At 40.2% G+C, this 21959-nt stretch overlaps 3 protein-coding genes across 7 annotated transcripts; all 3 read left to right on the forward strand.

Moving 5' to 3' along the window:
* The first annotated feature begins 685 nt into the window (after window positions 1-685).
* Window positions 686-3538, forward strand: LOC141779126 (serum amyloid P-component-like). Of its 2 annotated transcripts, XM_074653790.1 has the most exons (5): window positions 686-789; window positions 1028-1082; window positions 2378-2480; window positions 2574-2871; window positions 3018-3538. In XM_074653790.1, the coding sequence occupies exons 2-5, from the start codon at window positions 1028-1030 to the stop codon at window positions 3234-3236; spliced, it is 675 nt and encodes a 224-aa protein (XP_074509891.1). In that variant the 5' UTR covers window positions 686-789; the 3' UTR covers window positions 3237-3538. The 2 variants fall into 2 exon arrangements, with proteins under 2 accessions (XP_074509891.1, XP_074509892.1); XM_074653791.1 differs by lacking the exons at window positions 686-789; window positions 1028-1082 and adding an exon at window positions 1563-2305.
* A 5639-nt stretch (window positions 3539-9177) lies between these two features.
* On the forward strand, window positions 9178-12128 carry LOC141779123 (serum amyloid P-component-like). 4 transcript variants are annotated; one of them, XM_074653787.1, is made up of 6 exons: window positions 9178-9373; window positions 9612-9666; window positions 10144-10894; window positions 10968-11070; window positions 11164-11461; window positions 11608-12128. In XM_074653787.1, the coding sequence occupies exons 3-6, from the start codon at window positions 10885-10887 to the stop codon at window positions 11824-11826; spliced, it is 630 nt and encodes a 209-aa protein (XP_074509888.1). In that variant the 5' UTR covers window positions 9178-9373; window positions 9612-9666; window positions 10144-10884; the 3' UTR covers window positions 11827-12128. The 4 variants fall into 4 exon arrangements, with proteins under 4 accessions (XP_074509888.1, XP_074509887.1, XP_074509889.1 ...); XM_074653786.1 differs by lacking the exon at window positions 10144-10894 and having other exon boundaries at window positions 9196-9373; XM_074653788.1 differs by lacking the exon at window positions 9178-9373 and having other exon boundaries at window positions 9611-9666; window positions 10813-10894.
* Window positions 12129-14454: 2326 nt separating this feature from the next.
* LOC141779125 (serum amyloid P-component-like) lies at window positions 14455-17055 on the forward strand. Its single transcript, XM_074653789.1, has 5 exons — window positions 14455-14640; window positions 14874-14928; window positions 15944-16046; window positions 16137-16440; window positions 16537-17055. The coding sequence occupies exons 2-5, from the start codon at window positions 14874-14876 to the stop codon at window positions 16753-16755; spliced, it is 681 nt and encodes a 226-aa protein (XP_074509890.1). The 5' UTR covers window positions 14455-14640; the 3' UTR covers window positions 16756-17055.
* Window positions 17056-21959: the final 4904 nt, after the last annotated feature.

A 21959-nucleotide genomic window follows, 5' to 3' on the forward strand; every position in this document is an offset into this window, starting at 1 on the left:
TGGAAGGACACCCTAGAGGGCCGTTTATCATGTTTTATCTACCAGCAGGGCATCCAGGAGGGCATATCTGCTGCATTTCTTTCAAACATGTGGGCACTAAGGGGGGTGGTCGTTTGATCTGATCAATAAGTGAATGCAGGATCATGAATCAGAAGCATGAACATCTCTGATAACTGATATGTGTTAGTCATGAGTGATCAACCTTTAATATATGTGTGCAGATTAATTGTTGTGTACAGCTGATGCATGTGAAACAAGGATACATGTATTCAGAACACAACAACACACACATAGTTATGTGTGTGTTAACAATAGTTATGTTATGTAGGAGAATATTGTACTGTACAAGCTATACTACATGGATTGATGCCAATATTTAGACATATTTGGATTCAGAAATAGTAATAACAAGACAGAAATTGTAATTTAGAGAATATTTCGTAATTATTATTGCAGTGATTCAGACATCTGAAAGACAAAAAAACCCAAACCACAAAAATGGCCTCATGTAGGCCTGCTTCACTTCAGCTTTATGGAGTTCCCCATGATGATTTGCATTTGGAATACAGAAGTATGACTATTTCAACATGAGGATGACTTTTACTGTTAATTCTGTTGATTCAGTGGAAACACTGTGTATGGGATAACGCCTTTTTACATAACACCTCCCGCCCAAAAAAATAGAAGTAGATAAAGGAAGGAAACACAGACAGAAATGGGGAAGCAGTGAGTGCCCAAATCTCACAATCCTATTCACGCTGCACACAACATCCAGACACAGATTTCAAGGTAAGATCTACACATGCCAAACTGCAACATATTAGAATTTAAAGTGATTGTATTGTGTGAAAACTTTTCTTTACCATTTCCACCTGTATTGTTTATTGTAGCAGTCCAAGGTAAATAAGAGGAAATTCATTTGTAGTCTTTGCTATACAGAGTATTAGTAGCAACTCAAAAGTGTTGGATTCATTGGATCAAAAGCACAATGAGTGTTTTTCATGGTGTCTTTTTGTCTTTGTATTAGATGAAGTTGTTGCTGCTGTTGGGGATGCTGACAGCATGTGCTGCAACGCCTCAAGGTAAAAAAATTATAATCCTTATTTAACAAAGGGTATACCAAAAGGAAATGTTGGAGTTTGAAGCAGTCTGTTTCCCTTGACCTTTACATTTGCTTTTTTCTGCAATACTAATTTAGGCACTAGAAAAATGTTAAACATGAGGTATTGCAATATAGTAGATTTTTTAATTTGGCAAAATATGTCAAATATCTTTCCCTAAATTACCAATGTTGTCTTCAGGAATATGTCTGCTATATTTGTCATAATAATTGTATTCTTTACCATTTTCACACTTTTATAATTTTCAGCTAACATGTTTTTATAAAATTACAAGGATTACTGGTAACAAACAACAGAGTATTATATTTTAATATCAAACTTGATGTTTTTTTATGATTTCATAACTGATTTATTTAATTTGGGACATTTTCTTGACTTGACAGTCAAAACACTGGTGCTCATTCCCCTTTCAATCAGACACTAATTACTGCATTTGCAGGAAAATGACCTATAGGCCTATTGGAACGTGTGCAAAACAAATAAATACGGGACAAAACAATAAGCAAACCAAAAAGCTAAGTGGAGTATCAAAAAGTGTTTTAATAATCATATGTAGTGTCTTTGTATACAATTTGTACTTGACATCTTAGCAAATATTTCCTTCCTCAAATTTTTTCTATGAAACCTGACAGCAATGCTTACATGTGTGAGTTCAACAGTCAGTGCTTCATACGGTACTACTGTGCAAGATGACTTTCATCCAAAATATATAGTAAATTCATTATATGTCATGTGTTACCACAATTTATTTATAATAATAATAATAATAACAACTAATGTTGTAATGCAGTTAGTCAACTTTTAGCTTCACTTTATGGTTATAGAAATATTCTACAGTTCTACAATTTGATTTAGCAGATGCTTTTATCCAAAGCGACGTACATCTGAGAGTTTGTACAGCACAAGCAAGGATGTAGATGGACCAACGTGAGTAAGTGCCAACAGCAGCTTCAAGCCTGATCGGACACAGGTGCTGACAGGCAGTGCACAGGGTGGATAGAAGCAGATTTATTTCATCATCATCAATATCCTAACAACATCCTCAATATCTTCATCATCAGTATCATTGTGATCAACACATGAATAACTTCAATGTCATTAGGTGCGGAGGTGTTCATGAAAGAGCTGGGTCTTTAGCGTTTTCTCGAAGGTGGAAAGGGACTCTGTGGATTGAATGGACTTCGGTAACTTATTCCACCACCAAATATGTTAATAAACAAATAGATATAAAAAAAATTCTCCCTCTCTCTTTTCAGATCTGTCAGGTAAAATGTTCACCTTCCCACAACAAACCAAAACAGCTCATGTGAGGCTGACTACAACAAAACAGGAGTTCAGTGCCATAACCGTCTGTCACAGGTAGAACTGAATGTGTAAAATGTATAAAACAACCCGCTGTATCTCTGACTGTGAAAACTATCATACATGATAATGTTTTTGTAATTCCTACAGGTCCTTTACAGACCTCCAAAGAGACCACGCCATTTTCTCTATGGCCACATCCTCTAATTCCAATGCCTTCCTGATTTTCTGGGACCAAACAAATAAGGAGATGGAGCCCCATATCAAGGATACAAAGTCAGAAATTATGGGGCTGAACTACAAGTCGAACATGTGGCACTCCATTTGTACCACATGGGACTCTACGACTGGACTGGCGCAGCTGTGGTTTGATGGACAACGTTCAATTAAGAAATTTGTCAATTCTGGAACCCCCATCAGAGGATCCACTGTAATTGTCTTGGGACAGGTACAGTTTTATTAATTAATAGATGATGGTCTTAAAACAAATGCTGTATATCCTTGATTTATTGTGTGTATAGTGTATAGATTTCAATACAAATATTGTACAATTTAACTCTTACTTACTATTTCTCAAACCTCTGCAATCTACAGGAGCAGGATTCCCACGGTGGGGGGTTTGACTTGAAGCAGGCTTTCGTTGGCATGCTGTCTGATGTCCACATGTGGGACTACGTCCTTTCCCCCTGTGAGATCCAGAAGTACGTGGATGGCCTGAACTTCACTCCAGGAAATGCGCTCAACTGGAGTGCGCTGGAGTTACAGATAACAGACAGAGTGCTGATAGAAGATAAACAAGAGTCCTGTGTCTAAACTTTAAAACAATACCATCTATGTTATAGAAAGTCAAAAATCCTCTGTGTTATTATGTCCAATGTGAAGTATAACTTACCAATGTCAGCTTTTTATGTTAAATGTTTATCAAAGGATAAGTTCTGATTTGTCTTACTACTATAATCACATGAAAGAGTTATTTTGGTGTCTCTGATCATTCAACTGAAAAGATCTCTTCCTAACATGATGGGGGGGGGGGAAATCAACAGTCCTCCTTTTCAGAAATGAATCGCAAATCAAGTGGGTTTTCCAGATTTTTCAATAAAGTCGTTCTACAAAGGTGTTGCTTCAGAGTCAACTTTATTGTGTCGTTGAACACACAAATGTTCGGCCGCAGACAAAATGACATGCCATGAGATAAATGTTGGAGTGCTAAGGCAGAGAATATTACAGGGACATGATTTTATAATGGGGAGTTTAAGAGGAAACTGGGAACAGGTGGAGTTTGTGGGTGTGGAGGTCAGGCTACTTGGAAAGGCAAGACACACCCGAGACAATTGCTGGACAGACAGGGAAGAGTATTCTGAAATAACCAGCAGATTGGCAACAGTGCTAAGAAAGTGAAAAGAGTTATAAATTAGCTGACATTCTTGTATTAAGACTAAATCTAAACCTTCAGCTTATTGCAAGGCTTTTTTTTTCTGTAAGTGGTTATCTTAGATTACTTAAGCCTATAGTCTTTACAATATGTAGCGTTAAAATAAAAATGTGAAGTGCAAAAGTCACATGGTTTTATTACCAAAATGCCTGATTCAGCAGTATTTCACAACATGCAGAGATACATAGTTCTTCATTAAATGTCTGCAATGTGTGTGCAATTGATGACACTCACTAATGTCAAAGCTTATTGAAAGAGTCTGGGACACGGTCTTGAGCTATGGGGTATAACACATGCCAGCTTTTGTAAATATAAAAATCACGATCAGAGAAGACCTGGCTCACGTGGTCATAACAAAAAGGGACACACAACATATAACATGTGGAATTTGTGGGTGTGGAGGTCAGGTGATGTGGAAAGGCAAGACACACCCGAGACAATTGCTGGACAAAGGTAATCTGAAAAAACAGGAAGTGGACAGGCAGATTGGCAACAGTGCTAAGACAATGAAAGAAAATTTAGAAAATAGCTGTCAATCTTGTATTAAGACTAAATCTAAACCATCAGCTTGTAAGGCTTTTTTTTTCTGTAAGTGGTTATGTTAGATTACTTAGGCCTATGTTTTTGGCAATATGTAGCTTTAAAATAAAAATAATGAAGCGCAAAAGTCACATGGATTTATTACCAACATGCCTGATTCCTATGACCCTGAGGGCTGTGTTGTCTGGAGCCTCGTGCTCCTGGTAGGGTCTCCCATGGCAAATTGGTCTTAGGTGAGGGGCCGGACTAAGAATGGTTCACAAAAAACCCAATGACGACACGAGGCAGAGGAGGAGTTACCCGGCCCGGAGGAAGCCCGGGGCCCACGTCTGGAGCCAGGCCCAGACGGAGGGCCCGTCAACGAGCGTCTGGTGGCCGGGCTTGCCACGGAGCCCGGCCGGGGATACCCCGAAAAAGGAACGTGGCACCCCCCTCCTCTCCATCCTGTGGGCTCACCACCTGCGGGAAGAACCGCTTGGGTCGGGTGCGCTGCCACACGGGTGGCAGTGAAGGCCAGGGACCTCGACGGACTGGACCCGGGCGGTAGAGGCTGGCTCTGGGGACGTGGAACGTCACCTCTCTGTGGGGGAAGGAGCCGGAGCTTGTGCGGGAGGTGGAGCACTATCAGTTGGATCTGGTAGGGCTTACCTCTACGCACAGCCTCGGTTCTGGAACCGTACTCTTGGATAGGGGTTGGACTCTATTCTTCTCTGGAGTTGCCCATGGTGTGAGGCGCCGGGCGGGTGTGGGGATACTCACAAATCCCCGGCTGAGTGCCGCTACGTTGGAGTTTACCCCGGTGGACGAGAGGGTCGCCTCCCTACGCCTTCGGGTTATGGGGGGGAAAACTCTGACTGTTGTTTGTGCGTATGCACCAAACAGCAGTTCGGAGTATTCGGCCTTCTTGGAGACCCTGAATGGAGTCCTGTATGGGGCTCCAGTAGGGGACTCCATAGTTCTCCTGGGAGACTTCAACGCGCACGTGGGCAACGATGGAGACACCTGGAGTGGCGTGATTGGGAGGAACGGCCTCCCTGATCTAAACCCGAGTGGTCGTTTGTTGTTGGACTTCTGTGCTAGTCATGGATTGTCCATAACGAACACCATGTTCGAACATAAGGATGCTCATAAGTGTACGTGGTACCAGAGCACCCTAGGCCGAAGGTCGATGATCGATTTTGTAATCGTATCATCTGATCTGAGGCCGCATGTTTTGGACACTCGGGTGAAGAGAGGGGCGGAGCTGTCAACTGATCACCATCTGGTGGTGAGTTGGGTCATAGGGTGGGGGAAGACTCTGGACAGACCTGGTAAGCCCAAACGCGTAGTGAGGGTGAACTGGGAACGTCTGGAGGAGGCCCCTGTCCGAGAGATCTTCAACTCACACCTCCGGCGGAGCTTTTCTGGCATCCCTGTGGAGGTTGGGGGCATTGAACCCGAGTGGACGATGTTCAAAGCTTCCATTGCTGAAGCTGCGGCGGTGAGCTGTGGTTTTAAGGTCTTAGGTGCCTCAAGGGGCGGCAACCCTCGAACACCGTGGTGGACACCGGTGGTCAGGGAAGCCGTCCGACTGAAGAAGGAGGCCTTCCGGGATATGTTATCTCGGAGGTCTCCGGAGGCAGTTGCAGGGTACCGACGGGCCCGAAGAGCAGCAGCCACTGCCGTGACGGAGGCAAAGCAGCGGGTGTGGGAGGAGTTCGGAGCAGCCATGGAGAAGGACTTTCGGTCGGCACCAAAGTGCTTCTGGAAAACCATCCGGCACCTTAGGAGGGGGAAACGGGGAACCATCCAAGCTGTGTACAGTAAGGATGGGACACTGTTGACCTCAACTGAGGAGGTAATCGGGCGGTGGAAGGAGCACTTTGAGGAACTTCTGAATCCGACCAATACGCCCTCTATGGTAGAGGCAGAGCTGGAAGCTGATGGGGGACCATCATCAATTACCCTGGTGGAAGTCACTGAGGTAGTCAAACAACTCCACAGTGGCAAAGCCCCGGGGGTTGATGAGATCCGCCCAGAAATGCTGAAGGCTCTGGGTGGGGAGGGGCTGTCTTGGATGACACGTCTCTTCAACACCGCGTGGAAGTCGGTGACAGTGCCTAAGGAGTGGCAGACCGGGGTGGTGGTTCCCCTTTTCAAAAAGGGGGACCAGAGAGTGTGTGCCAATTACAGGGGTATCACACTGCTCAGCCTCCCTGGTAAAGTCTACTCCAAGGTGCTGGAAAGGAGGGTTCGGCCGATAGTCGAACCTCAGATCGAAGAGGAACAATGCGGATTCCGTCCTGGCCGTGGAACAACGGACCAGCTTTTCACTCTCGCAAGGATCCTGGAGGGGGCCTGGGAGTATGCCCATCCAGTCTACATGTGTTTTGTGGACTTGGAGAAGGCATATGACCGGGTCCCCCGGGAGATACTGTGGGGGGTGCTGCGGGAGTATGGGGTGAGGGGGGCACTTCTCAGGGCCATCCAATCCCTGTACGCCCAAAGCGAGAGCTGTGTTCGGATCCTCGGCAATAAGTCGGACTCGTTTCCGGTGGGGGTTGGCCTCCGCCAGGGCTGCGCTTTGTCACCAATCCTGTTCGTGATATTCATGGACAGGATATCGAGGCGTAGTCGGGTGGAGGAGGGTTTGCAGATCGGTGTGCTGAGGATCTCATCGCTGCTTTTTGCAGATGATGTGGTCCTGTTGGCATCATCGGTCTGCGACCTCCAGCACTCACTGGATCGGTTCGCAGCCGAGTGTGACGCAGTCGGGATGAGAATCAGCACCTCTAAATCTGAGGCCATGGTTCTCAGCAGGAAACCGGTGGTTTGCCTACTCCGGGTAGGGAATGAGTCCTTACCCCAAGTGAAGGAGTTTAAGTATCTCGGGGTCTTGTTCGCGAGTGAGGGGACGATGGAACGTGAGATTGGTCGGAGAATCGGAGCAGCAGGGGCGGTATTGCATTCGCTTTACCGCACCGTTGTGACGAAAAGAGAGCTGAGCCGGAAGGCAAAGCTCTCGATCTACCGTTCAATCTTCGTTCCTACTCTCACCTATGGTCATGAGGGTTGGGTCATGACCGAAAGAACGAGGTCGCGGGTGCAAGCGGCCGAAATGGGTTTCCCCAGGAGGGTGGCTGGCGTCTCCCTTAGAGATAGGGTAAGAAGCTCAGTCATCCGTGAGGGACTCGGAGTAGAGTCCTTGCTCCTTTGCGTCGAAAGGAGCCAGTTGAGGCGGTTCGGGCATCTAGCACGGATGCCTCCTGGGCGCCTCCCTTGGGAGGTGTTCCAGGCACGACCAGCTGGGAGGAGACCACGGGGAAGACCCAGGACTAGGTGGAGAGATTATATCTCTACTCTGGCCTGGGAACGCCTCGGGATCCCCCAGTCAGAGCTGGTTAATGTGGCCCGGGAAAGGGAAGTTTGGGGTCCCCTGCTGGAGCTGTTGCCCCCGCGACCCGATCCCAGATAAGCGGTTGAAGATGGATAGATGGATGCCTGATTCAGCAGTATTTCACAACATGCATTAAATGTCAGTTTGCAATCTGTGTGTGCAATTGATGACGCTCACTAACATTATTTCCTCGTCTGTTTCAAAGCTTATTGAAAGAGTCTGAGACACGGTCTTGAGCTATGGGGTATAACACATGCCAGCTTTTGCAAATATAAAAATCACGATCAGAGAAGACCTGGCTCACGTGGTCATAACAAAAAGGGACACACAACATATGAACGTTTAACAAAATAACCTTTATTTCAGTAAAGTGTGTGCTGTGCATGAGTGGAAGATGTGGGTGCGGGTGTTGAAAAGGTGCATAAAAGCAAAGCAAGAAACTAAAGCAAAATCACCAAACAGGAGAGAATGTCCTGGAGGATTATAAAAGTTTAGAAGTGTCATTGGTTTGTTTTCTACTCTTCCTATTATTAACACGTATCTTCCTTCTTTATCTATTTTTTTTTTCAACTTTAAGAGGAATATCCTTTTGAATTAAGATAGCAACCCCTCTTTTAGCTGTACCATATGAAGCGAATACCTGTGCTGATATTCATTTTTCTAGCTTTCCATGTTCAACCTTGTTAAGATGTGTTTCTTGTAGGAATATTACATCACCCAATTTTTCCAGGTTTTGTAAAACAGGGGGGAATAACAAATAAAATCAAAAATAATATAAAATAAAGAATAAAAAAAACATTACAATGCAGAAAAAAGAACAATAACAAAGACCAAACCAAAACCAAATTATATTCGACGTTACACATAGAATATAAACCAAAACTCAGACAACGCATCCAAACTTATAACGTGCAGGACCAGGCTCACGACACTTCTTCCACCTTGTTATTTGATCATTTATTTAAATATCTATATACAAATGAGATTTGGTAGATTTTTCACTATGAGTAGCAGGACAGCATCACTGCTACTCCTGTCACTTTTTGTGGTCTCTCACAAGTGATATTTAAAAAAAATGCAATTATATGCAAATATTTTTCTAGGTAGTTGTCTGATCTTGAGCCTAATTCTACTTGTGACAACACAGCACCGCAAACTGCAGAACATGATATTGGCCTTCAAAACCCAACTCTGCAGACTTGCCTTTCCCAGCTAAAGCTGGCCATGTTTTCATTTCCTACTTGATACCATTTTATTCTAATCTTTTCTTTCATTTGATTCTTAGGTTTGTTTCTGTCTGTATTAAAGAGTTGACTGCTTGTTTTTTATTTTTCTAATTTTCTCTTCAGTATGTGAAGCATCTTTGAGAACCTTGAAAACCGCTATATAAATCTGATGTATTATTATTATTTCAAAACTGTAAATTCTGTGGAAAGCACTGTGTATGGGATAACTCCTCCTTTGGGATCTGAAGCCCAAAAATATAGAAGTAGATAAAGGAAGGAAACACAGAGACACACAGACAGAAATGGGGAAGCAGTGACTACACAAGACTCACAATCCTATTCACGCTGCGCACAACATCCAAACACAGATTCCAAGGTAAGATCTTCACATGCCAAACTGCAAAATATAGGAATTTAAAGTGATTGTATTGTGTGAAAACTTTTCTTTACCATTTCCACCTGTATTGTTTATTGTAGCAGTCCAGGGTAAATACGAGGAAATTAATTTGTAGTCTTTGCTATACAGAGTATTAGTAGCAACTCAAAAGTGTTGGATTCATTGGATCAAAAGCACAATGAGTGTTTTTCATGATGTCTTTTTGTCTTTGTATTAGATGAAGTTGTTGCTGCTGTTGGGGATGCTGACAGCATGTGCTGCAACTCCTCAAGGTAAAAAATAATAATCCTTATTTAACAAAGGGGATACCAAAAGGAAATGTTGGAGTTTGAAGCAGTCTGTTTCCCTTGACCTTTACATTTGTTTTTTTCTGCAATACTAATTTAGGCACAAGAAAAATGTTAAACATGAGGTATTGCAATATAGTAGATTTTTGAATTTGGCAAAATATGTCAAGTATCTTTCCCTAAATTACCAATGTTGTCTTCATGAATATGTCTGCTATATTTGTCATAATAGTTGTATTCTTTTCCATTTTCACACTTTTATAATTTTCAGCTAACATGTTTTTATAAAATTACAAGGATTACTGGTAACAAACAACAGAGTATTATATTTTAATATCAAACTTGGATGGTTTTTATGATTTCATAACTGATTTATTTAATTTGGGACATTTTCTTGACTTGACAGTCAAAACACTGGTGCTCATTCCCCTTTCAATCAGACACTAATTACTGCATTTGCAGGAAAATGACCTATAGGCCTATTGGAACGTGTGCAAAACAAATAAATACGGGACAAAACAATAAGCAAACCAAAAAGCTAAGTGGAGTATCAAAAAGTGTTTTAATAATCATATGTAGTGTCTCTCTTTGTATACGATTTGTACTTGACATCTTAGCAAATATTTCCTTCCTCAAATTTTTTCTATGAAACCTGACAGCAATGCTTACATGTGTGAGTTCAACAGTCAGTGCTTCATACGGTACTACTGTGCAAGATGACTTTCATCCAAAATATATAGTAAATTCATCATATGTCATTAGTTACCACAATTTATATATAATAATAATAATAATAATAACAACTAATGTGTAATGCAGTTAGTCAACTTTTAGCTTCACTTTATGGTTATAGAAATATTCTACAGTTCTACAATTTGATTTAGCAGATGCTTTTATCCAAAGCGACGTACATCTGAGAGTTTGTACAGCACAAGCAAGGATGTAGATGGACCAACGTGAGTAAGTGCCAACAGCAGCTTCAAGTCCGATCGGACACAGGTGCTGACAGGCAGTGCACAGGGTGGATAGAAGCAGATTTATTTCATCATCATCAATATCCTAACAACATCCTCAATATCTTCATCATCAGTATCATTGTGATCAACACATGAATAACTTCAATGTCATTAGGTGCGGAGGTGTTCATGAAAGAGCTGGGTCTTTAGCGTTTTCTCGAAGGTGGAAAGGGACTCTGTGGATTGAATGGACTTCGGTAATTTATTCCACCACCAAATATGCTAATAAACAAATAGATATAAAAAAAATTTCTACCTCTCTCTTTTCAGATCTGTCAGGTAAAATGTTCACCTTCCCACAACAAACCAAAACAGCTCATGTGAGGCTGACTACAACAAAACAGGAGTTCAGTGCCATAACCGTCTGTCACAGGTAGAACTGAATGTGTAAAATGTATAAAACAACCCGCTGTATCTCTGACTGTGAAAACTATCATACATGATAATGTTTTTGTAATTCCTACAGGTCCATTACAGACCTTCAAAGAGGCCACGTCCTTTTCTCTATGGCCATATCCTCTAATTCCAATGTCTTCCTGATTTTCTGGGACCACGAAAATAAGGAGATGGAGCCCCATATCAAGGATACAAAGTCAGAAATTATGGGGCTGAACTACAAGTCGAACATGTGGCACTCCATTTGTACCACATGGGACTCTACGACTGGACTGGCGCAGCTGTGGTTTGATGGACAACGTTCAATTAAGAAATTTGTCAATTCTGGAACCCCCATCAGAGGATCCACTGTAATTGTCTTGGGACAGGTACAGTTTTATTAATTAATAGATGATGGTCTTAAAACAAATGCTGTATATCCTTGATTTATTGTGTGTATAGTGTATAGATTTCAATACAAATATTGTACAATTTAACTCTTACTTACTATTTCTCAAACCTCTGCAATCTACAGGAGCAGGATTCCCACGGTGGGGGGTTTGACTTGATGCAGTCTTTCGTTGGCATGATGTCTGATGTCCACATGTGGGACTATGTCCTTTCCCCCTGTGAGATCCAGAAGTACGTGGATGGCCTGAACTTCACTCCAGGAAATGCGCTCAACTGGAGTGCACTGGAGTTCCTGATAACAGACAGAGTGCTGATAGAAGATAAACAAGAGTCCTGTGTCTAAACTTTAAAACAATACCATCTATGTTATAGAAAGTCAAAATCCTCTGTGTTATTATGTCCAATGTGAAGTATAACTTACCAATGTCAGCATTTTATGTTAAATGTTTATCAAAGGATAAGTTTTGATTTGTCTTACTACTATAATCACATGAAAGAGTTATTTTGGTGTCTCTGATCATTCAACTGAAAAGATCTCTTCCTAACATGATGGGGGGGGGGGGAAATCAACAGTCCTCCTTTTCAGAAATGAATCGCAAATCAAGTGGGTTTTCCAGATTTTTCAATAAAGTCGTTCTACAAAGGTGTTGCTTCAGAGTCAACTTTATTGTGTCGTTGAACACACAAATGTTCGGCCGCAGACAAAATGACATGCCATGAAAGAAATGTTGCTAAGGCAGAGAACTTTACAGGGACATGATTTTATAATGGGGAGTTTAAGAGGAAACTGGGAACAGGTGGAGTTTGTGGGTGTGGAGGTCAGGCTACTTGGAAAGGCAAGACACACCCGAGACAATTGCTGGACAGACAGGGAAGAGTATTCTGAAATAACCAGCAGATTGGCAACAGTGCTAAGAAAGTGAAAAGAGTTATAAATTAGCTGACATTCTTGTATTAAGACTAAATCTAAACCTTCAGCTTATTGCAAGGCTTTTTTTTTTTCTGTAAGTGGTTATCTTAGATTACTTAAGCCTATAGTCTTTACAATATGTAGCGTTAAAATAAAAATGTGAAGTGCAAAAGTCACATGGTTTTATTACCAAAATGCCTGATTCAGCAGTATTTCACAACATGCAGAGATACATAGTTCTTCATTAAATGTCTGCAATGTGTGTGCAATTGATGACACTCACTAATGTCAAAGCTTATTGAAAGAGTCTGGGACACGGTCTTGAGCTATGGGGTATAACACATGCCAGCTTTTGTAAATATAAAAATCACGATCAGAGAAGACCTGGCTCACGTGGTCATAACAAAAAGGGACACACAACATATAACAGGTGGAATTTGTGGGTGTGGAGGTCAGGTGATGTGGAAAGGCAAGACACACCCGAGACAATTGCTGGACAAAGGTAATCTGAAAAAACAGGAAGTGGACAGGCAGATTGGCAACAGTGCTAAGAAAATGAAAGAAAATTTAGAAATTAGCCGTCAATCTTGTATTAAGACTAAATCTAAACCATCAGCCTGTAAGGCTTTTTTTTTCTGTAAGTGGTTATGTTAGATTACTTAGGCCTATGTTTTTGGCAATATGTAGCTTTAAAATAAAAATAATGAAGCGCAAAAGTCACATGGATTTATTACCAACATGCCTGATTCAGCAGTATTTCACAACATGCATTAAATGTCAGTTTGCAATCTGTGTGTGCAATTGATGACGCTCACTAACATTATTTCCTCGTCTGTTTCAAAGCTTATTGAAAGAGTCTGAGACACGGTCTTGAGCTACGGGGTATAACACATGCCAGCTTTTGCAAATATAAAAATCACGATCAGAGAAGACCTGGCTCACGTGGTCATAACAAAAAGGGACACACAACATATGAACATTTAACAAAATAACCTTTATTTCAGTAAAGTGTGTGCTGTGCATGAGTGGAAGATGTGGGTGCGGGTGTTGAAATGGTGCATAAAAGCAAAGCAAGAAACTAAAGCAAAATCACCAAACAGGAGAGAATGTCCTGGAGGATTATAAAAGTTTAGAAGTGTCATTGGTTTGTTTTCTACTCTTCCTATTATTAACACGTATCTTCCTTCTTTATCTATTAGTTTTTTATCAACTTTAAAAGGAATATCCTTTTGAATTAAGATAGCAACCCCTCTTTTAGCTGTACCATATGAAGCGAATACCTGTGCTGATATTCATTTTTCTAGCTTTCGATGTTCAACCTTGTTAAGATGTGTTTCTTGTAGGAATATTACATCACCCAATTTTTCCAGGTTTTGTAAAACAGGGGGGAATAACAAATAAAATCAAAAATAATATAAAATAAAGAACAAAAAAAACATTACAATGCAGAAAAAAGAACAATAACAAAGACCAAACCAAAACCAAATTATATTTGACGTTACACATAGAATATAAACCAAAACTCAGACAACGCATCCAAACTTATAACGTGCAGGACCAGGCTCACGACACTTCTTCCACCTTGTTATTTGATCATTTATTTAAATATCTATATACAAATGAGATTTGGTAGATTTTTCACTATGAGTAGCAGGACAGCATCACTGCTACTCCTGTCACTTTTTGTGGTCTCTCACAAGTGATATTTAAAAAAAATGCAATTACTGTATATGCAAATGTTTTTCTAGGTAGTTGTCTGATCTTGAGCCTAATTCTACTTGTGACAACACAGCACCGCAAACTGCAGAACATGATATTGGCCTTCAAAACCCAACTCTGCAGACTTGCCTTTCCCAGCTAAAGCTGGCCATGTTTTCATTTCCTACTTGATACCATTTTATTCTAATCTTTTCTTTCATTTGATTCTTAGGTTTGTTTCTGTCTGTATTAAAGAGTTGACTGCTTGTTTTTTATTTTTCTAATTTTCTCTTCAGTATGTGAAGCATCTTTGAGAACTTTGAAAACCGCTATATAAATCTGATGTATTATTATTATTTAAAAACTGTAAATTCTGTGGAAAGCACTGTGTATGGGATAACTCCTCCTTTGGGATCTGAAGCCCAAAAATATAGAAGTAGATAAAGGAAGGAAACACAGAGACACACAGACAGAAATGGGGAAGCAGTGACTACACAAGACTCACAATCCTATTCACGCTGCGCACAACATCCAAACACAGATTCCAAGGTAAGATCTTCACATGCCAAACTGCAAAATATAGGAATTTAAAGTGATTGTATTGTATGGAAACTTATTTCGAGCTTTTTTTACCTATATTGTTTATTGCAGCAGTCCAAGGTAAATAAGAGGAATCAAGCTGTAGTCTTTGGTATACAGAGTATTAGTAGCAACTCAAAAGTGTTCATTGGATCAAAAACACAGTGAATATTTTTCATGGTGTCCTTTTGTCTTTGTATTAGATGACGTTTTTGCTGCTGTTGGTGATGCTCCCAGCATGTGCTGCAATTCCTCGAGGTAAAATAAAATAAATAAATCTTATTGTCTTATCTTATTTAACAAAGGGAATACCAAAAGGAAATGTTGGAATTTGTTTCAATTTACTTTTAAATTTGCTGTCATGAAATACTTTACTTTTTTAGGCACAAGAGACATATTTTTTCCTAATTCATTAGGATGAAACAGACATGAGGTGTTGCAATATATTAATAGCAGATTTTTTAATTCGGCAAAATATGTCAAATATATTTACTTAAATTACCAATGTTGTCTTTCGGCATATATCTATTGTTTTTGTCGTAATTCTTTTTTATTAATTTCAATTTTCCCATACTTTTTGTATACAATGATATGAAGTCATTAGGAACAAATTGATTGAAAAAGTCATGAAAAATTGGAATGATAGAATAAAACAAATGTGAGAAATGACATCCAGTAGGATGAGGGCTAACCATAAAGGTGTCCCTCTTTGAAGATTTGTAGTTGACATCTTAGCAAGTATTTCCTTCCACAAAGTTTCCTTATGAATCCCGAATGATGGCGTGCTGAGCAATGCTTACAGGTGTTTGTTTTTTTTGTGGTGTTTTTTCAAGCATTTAATTATAGGACAGTGGATAGTTTAGAAAGCGGGAGAGAGAGGGGGTGACATGCGGAAAGGGCCAAAGGTTGGATTCGAACGCAGACCTGCTGCGGTTAGAACACAGCCTTATGGGCGCCCGCTCTACCAACTGAGCTATCGGGGCACCCAGCAATGCTTACATGTGTGACAGACAACAACAATCAGTGCTTCATATGGTACTGTTCCTCATTTTGTGCAAGATGACTTTCATCCAAAATATATAGTAAATTCATCATATGTCATGCGTTACTACTATTTATATGTAATAATAATAATAATAATAATAATAATAATAATAATAATAATAACTAATGTATAATGTAGTTAGTGAATTTTTAGCTTCACCTTATGTTTATGGAAATATTCTAACAAACAAGTAGATGTAAAAACAGTTTTCTCCCTCTCTCTTTTCAGATCTGACAGGTAAAGTGTTCAACTTCCCAACCCACTCCATCATAGCTCACGTGAGGCTAACTACACCAATACGGATATTCCGTGCTATAACCGTCTGTCACAGGTAGAAATGAATGTGTAAAATGCATAAACCAACCCACTGTATCTCTGACTATGACTGTGACTGTGATCATACATGATATTGTCTTTACAGGTCAATAACAGACCTCCAAAGAGACCACGTCCTTTTCTCCATGGCCACATCCTCTTATTCCAATGCCCTCCGGGTTTTCTGGGACCACGCAAATAAGGAGATGAAGCCCAGTATCATTGACAAAGCGTCAAAATACCCGGGGCTGGACTACAGGCCGAACATGTGGCACTCCATTTGTACCACATATGACTCTGCGTCTTATATGGTACAGCTGTGGTTTAATGGACAACCTTCAGTTAGGAGATATGTCTATGCACCAAGCATCTCAGGATCCGGCCGAGATACTGTAATCATCTTGGGACAGGTACAGTTTTATTGCTAAGCACTATTTTTAATGTACCGTATGTCTCTAGATTTTAAACAAATATTGTACAATGCTATTTATCTTTAATCTATACAGGAGCAGGATTCCTATGGTGGGGATTTTGACTTCAAGCAGTCTTTCGTTGGCAAGCTGTCTGATATCCACATGTGGGACTACGCCCTTTCCCCCTGTGAGATCCAGAAGTACGTGGATGGCACGAACTTCACTGCAGGAAATGTGCTCAACTGGGGTGCGCTGGAGTTCGTGAGATATGACAGAGTGTTCATAGAAGATAAACAAGAGAACTGTGTCTAAACTTTAAAACAATACCATCTATGTTATAAAAAAGTCAAAAATCCTGTGTGTTATTATGTCCAATGTGAAGTATAACTTACCAATGTCAGCATTTTATGTTAAATGTTTATCAAAGATAAGTTCTGATTTTTCTTACTACTATAATCACATGAAAGAGTTATTTTGGTGTCTCTGATCATTCAACTGAAAAGATCTCTTCCTAACATGATGGGGGGAAAAAATCAACAGTCCTCCTTTTCAGAAATGAATCGCAAATCAAGTGGGTTTACCAGATTTTTCAATAAAGTCGTTCTACAAAGGTGTTGCTTCAGAGCCAACTTTATTGTGTCGTTGAACACACAAATGTTCGGCCGGCCGGCGGTTTTAATGCACTATTTAGGTTGTATTTTTTACATACATTTTAATAAACATTATTTTTTGCCTAGATGAATAGACTTAGCAGGTTACAGACATAGGAATAGTCACACTAAATACAATTAAAGGCACTTGTTAGGCTATAATAGACTTGTTGACACTTTTCCCAAAATGTCTGTCTATAGCTGGCTACAAGCACAGAATGCAAACCATAACAACATGTGAGTGAAGAACAATAAAGCTAATTTACTGATTTTACAATCATGTACAATGTACAAGCTTCACATGTGCAGATCAGGACCCAGAATTAAAAAAATACTGCATGAAACTGTTACTGATGATACTTTAGACAGTTGATCAGCAGTAAAGTGCTGCTTTTTAAGAATGCATTATAGTTCAGTTAAAAAACGGCCTATGAGCGTAATTTAACAGGTTTTCTTTTGTATTAACAGTAAAGCACTGTTTTAGCAATAACAGGTTAATACTGTTGAAATCCTGCTATAAATTAACAGCAATTGTTTACAATGTATAGTCTTTACAATATTTAGATTTAAAATAAAAATGGGAAGTGCAAAAGTTACATGGATTTATCACCAAAATGCCTGATTCAGCAGTATTTCACAACATGCAGAGATACATAGTTCTTCATTGAATGTCAGTTTGCAATCTGTGTGTGCAATTGATGACACTCACTAACATTATTTCCTCGTCTGTTTCAAAGCTTATTGAAAGAGTCAGGTACATGGTCTTGAGCTATGGGGTATAACACATGCCAGCTTTTGTAAATATAAAAATCACGATCAGAGAAGACCTGGCCCAGGTGGCCATAACAAAAAAGGGACACACAACATATGAACGTTTAACAAAATAACCTTTATTTCAGTAAAGTGTGTGTTGTGCATGATTGAAAGATGTGGGTGCGGGTGTTGAAAAGGGGCATAAAAGCAAAGCAAGAAACTAAAGCAAAATCACCAAACAGGAGAGAAGCTACAGCAGCAGCAGAATGGAGGGTGATGGTGCCTTCAAATGCTGTCGTGTTTACCGTTTTCACGAGGAGAGTCCATATGAACGCTCCCCTAATGTGGTATTCACGACATCGTAAGTGGAAGTTTTCTGAAAGCGCAGAGTTCAAGAGTTGTGACATGTTCGTTGACGTTGTCAGAAATGTTGGAGGCCATGGAAGTTTATTTTTCGGTGCATAATAAGTTAATATATTGTAATTTTAGTCGAATTTTGTTTTTCTTCGTAATTTTAAAATATGTCTGAAGAAAATGTTGATATTCCCAACAGCCTCCTCTTTTTCCTCTGTCATTATGCCTTTGCATTTCTTGCATTGTTACCCACTTGCTAGATTGTTAAATTGTTAGCCTCTGTGGCTTCTAGACGCCAACAGTAACGTTAATATTGCCGTTGCTTAGCAGCAGTGTTCTCACGACTTAACCACTTGAACCGCAGCATATTGTGTACACGACTTCCCATGTCGTAAACACAAGCTCACGAGTTTCATTTGAAGGCACCATCAGTCAGGGTGGGCCCAGGTGTTCCCACTTGGTCCTAAGGATCCCTGCCACCAGGTCTCTGCAAAATATGGCAACAGATTGGTAGGGAGAGGCAGGGGTTGTTAGAGAACAGAAAAATAAAAATGCTCGTTGGGATTATCCGACAGCGAAATATCACTTTGCATCCATAATCAGATATACAGTATAGCCCACCCACCACATTATCTTGGTTTTGCCCACAGCACATATGATTCAGTCTTACGGCCCAGATACTCTCTTCAGACTAAAACTGAAAGGTGGTGATGTTGCTCTATGCCTTGTTGAAGTAGGTAATTGTTCTTTTTTAACATTTTAGGCATGGCAACTTCATAGAGATAATGTCAGGGCTGTTGATCTCTGCCCCCTCCTGGCCAAAAATTAATAAATACAGCTTCAACTGGGTTTTGATATCAATTGCACTGATCTGCTTTTTTTTTTTAGACACTTAAATAAACAATAACTTCATTCAATGGGACAGCAATACTTTGTAGTTACTCCCTTATATGTGAAAGGGCCTATACTATTGGCACAGGGCTAACGTTTCTCCATGTTTCATCACTTCTCCCAGTTCTTTGATAGTAAATCACACACACTCCGACATGGCCTTTTGATTGTTCATGCAAGTCATTCTGTGCAGACAGATGCTGGCAGTCTCTCAATCAGTAAATCTACTAGTCAGTCCCATGGATCCACGTTCATAATGAGAAGGACTACAGAGGCTTCTAATTAACAAAGCCCTGTTCGTGGGAACATATATTACCTTACATTTGGTCTTTAAAGCAGCTACCAGCTCATTAACCTCCAACACATGTTGCTTGTTGGAAGGATGAAGCTCATGAGAAGAAACTGACCCATGAGTCTGGGCCTCTCTGTATATCTTAAAATCCTTTACAAAAGTCAAGTGGGAAAAACAGGAACTTCCACAGTAAGTTAAGCTGCACAATAGCAGTTTTAGCAGCTCACTTTTGACATTCCTGTTGAATGAATTAAGCATACAATATGTGCTGCGTGAGAACTCAATGGAGCATCTTGTGTTAAGATAGCAGGCTCCTGATGAAATGTAGGGCAACATGAGTTTGCAATTAACTATTAGTTAATTCCTCTTCAGCGTGACTGTTGTATCTCTACATGCATTGTCAGTAGCTGTTAGCTATTACACAAAAATTGATTTTCTTTAACAAGTCTGAAGGGAACTGTCGCACCAACACCCCATATAAAGGACAGATGAGGTGGTTTGGCACTGGAAAACTTTAAAAAGGGATGTTGAAGTACCAGGTTGATATGCAGGAGTAGTGCCAAAAAGTGGCATTAATTAACAAAAAGTTGACTGAAACAAAGAGTAAAAATTAAACCCAGGAAATTCAATTAAAACTACATTTAAACTGAATCAAAATAAAGCTGCAGCCCCACAGCAAGCTGCTATCTTCCTTTCCCCCTCTTACTCCAGTGAATGGGATTTTATCTTCTCAGCCTCACCTAACTGGAACCTACCACCTGACCAGGTAAGTATAGGCTGAGCTAAACCGATCAAGCATCCAAATCCAAACAGAATAATGAACAGACCATTAATACAAGATCTTTAAGTTACTGCTGACATCTCAATCTATCTAGGGGTGTTACAACCCGGAGTTGGTGTAGGGGTAAAGGGAGTAACATAGAGCCGATGTTATCAGGCAATCACTTGTTTATTTGTGAGTGATTGAAATTAAAGCAAAATAAACCATACAATGGATGGAATTACTACTAAATGAAAACGAGGGTTTAGGGTGGCCGAAAAGGAGAAAACAAGGCACACACCCTAGCCCTGCACAATCCTAACACACAGACAAATTACACAACTACCTCAATGCACCATTAAGTATAAACAAACACGAGTACCTCAAACTAGTTAACCTTCAATATCACAATCTAAAGTCCACTGACTCCAGTGGGACTTATACACAATTTCTGGTTAACAATGTCAACACACAATCGAGAGGCACGGGGAACAGATCACTGATAATCACTGCCCCCTTGGTCTAGTCACAGCTGGCCTTTAATGCCTTCTACGCGGCCCAGCCGGCTGGTGATTGGCTCCTCCCATGTGACGTCGTCAGAGGCAGGACCACAAACGGCGGGAAGCGAAGGGCATCCACCTGAGGACGTTCCGGAGGCGTGGCCCCGAAGGGAATCCCCAAGACGTGACGTCGTCTTGGAGCGACGGGACAGCAGAGCGCACCAAAAAGAAAAAGAACACAGGGAACAGCGCCGCACAGCAACATACAACAATACAATACTAACAATAACGAACGGTCACCTCGGCGACCGTAACAAGGGGCACTCACACATACCAATGAGCCCACCAACCATTATGTAATGTCATTTACTGCAGAACTATCTTACCTTATATCATCCTACATCTTAACAGAGCCATGCCCCTCCCTGCTAAGAGGACATAATGAGGCAAACCTGTTTGCACTTTCCTAGATTGAGCTGCTGAGCAGCAAATTTACCTCACCATCCCAGGCAGGACAACAAAATCCTATGAACCCATAAAACAAAATAAACAAGCTTGTGTCATTTATACACACTACTTGATATTGTAAAAAATAAACTGAAACATTGGACTGAAATCAACAATTAAGCAGACACCAAACACTGTTCATTTTGGTGAACAGGGCCCAGTGAAAAGGGAGAAAGACAACCTTTCACAGGAACTGTAACACTTTATCAGTAATTGAGCTATGTAAATTGATTAAAACGGACCCACAGTATTTCTATCATTGCACTGGAGTCACTGTAAAAAAAAAATGAAATAAACTAGGTTTTATAGATGGTTGGTTTTCTGTGCTGTGCATTGATTTATGTTTAAATTGATTTAGTTTTAGAAATAAAACAAATATTGTCACAAACCAAAGTATTGGACAATATGCAGCTACTTCACATAAATCACAAAACAAACAAACAAATGAAGCAGGTAAGAAACAAAAATAAAAAAAACTGATTATATACAATACAATAAATCAATAACATAAAAATATAATGCTGAATTAAAAAAACAACAACAGGGAATAGAGATTAGAGATACAACTATAACGTTAACTCTAATATGTACTGAATGTACACTGCACAATGATGGTACATCTGTAATATTGTACATTAGTACATGTCAAGTAAATATTGCTTAAAGCTGTACGATAAGGTGCAGAATTGTCCTTGAGTATTAAACAGAATGAACTATACATTGAATATGTACTATCTAAATATATGATATATTATAGACTTGCCTTTTATTGATTATCTTGTTGTTTTATTATCTTTTGTTGTATTAAT

Source organism: Sebastes fasciatus, chromosome 12, assembly GCF_043250625.1.
Source record: "Sebastes fasciatus isolate fSebFas1 chromosome 12, fSebFas1.pri, whole genome shotgun sequence".
NCBI lineage: Eukaryota > Metazoa > Chordata > Actinopteri > Perciformes > Sebastidae > Sebastes > Sebastes fasciatus.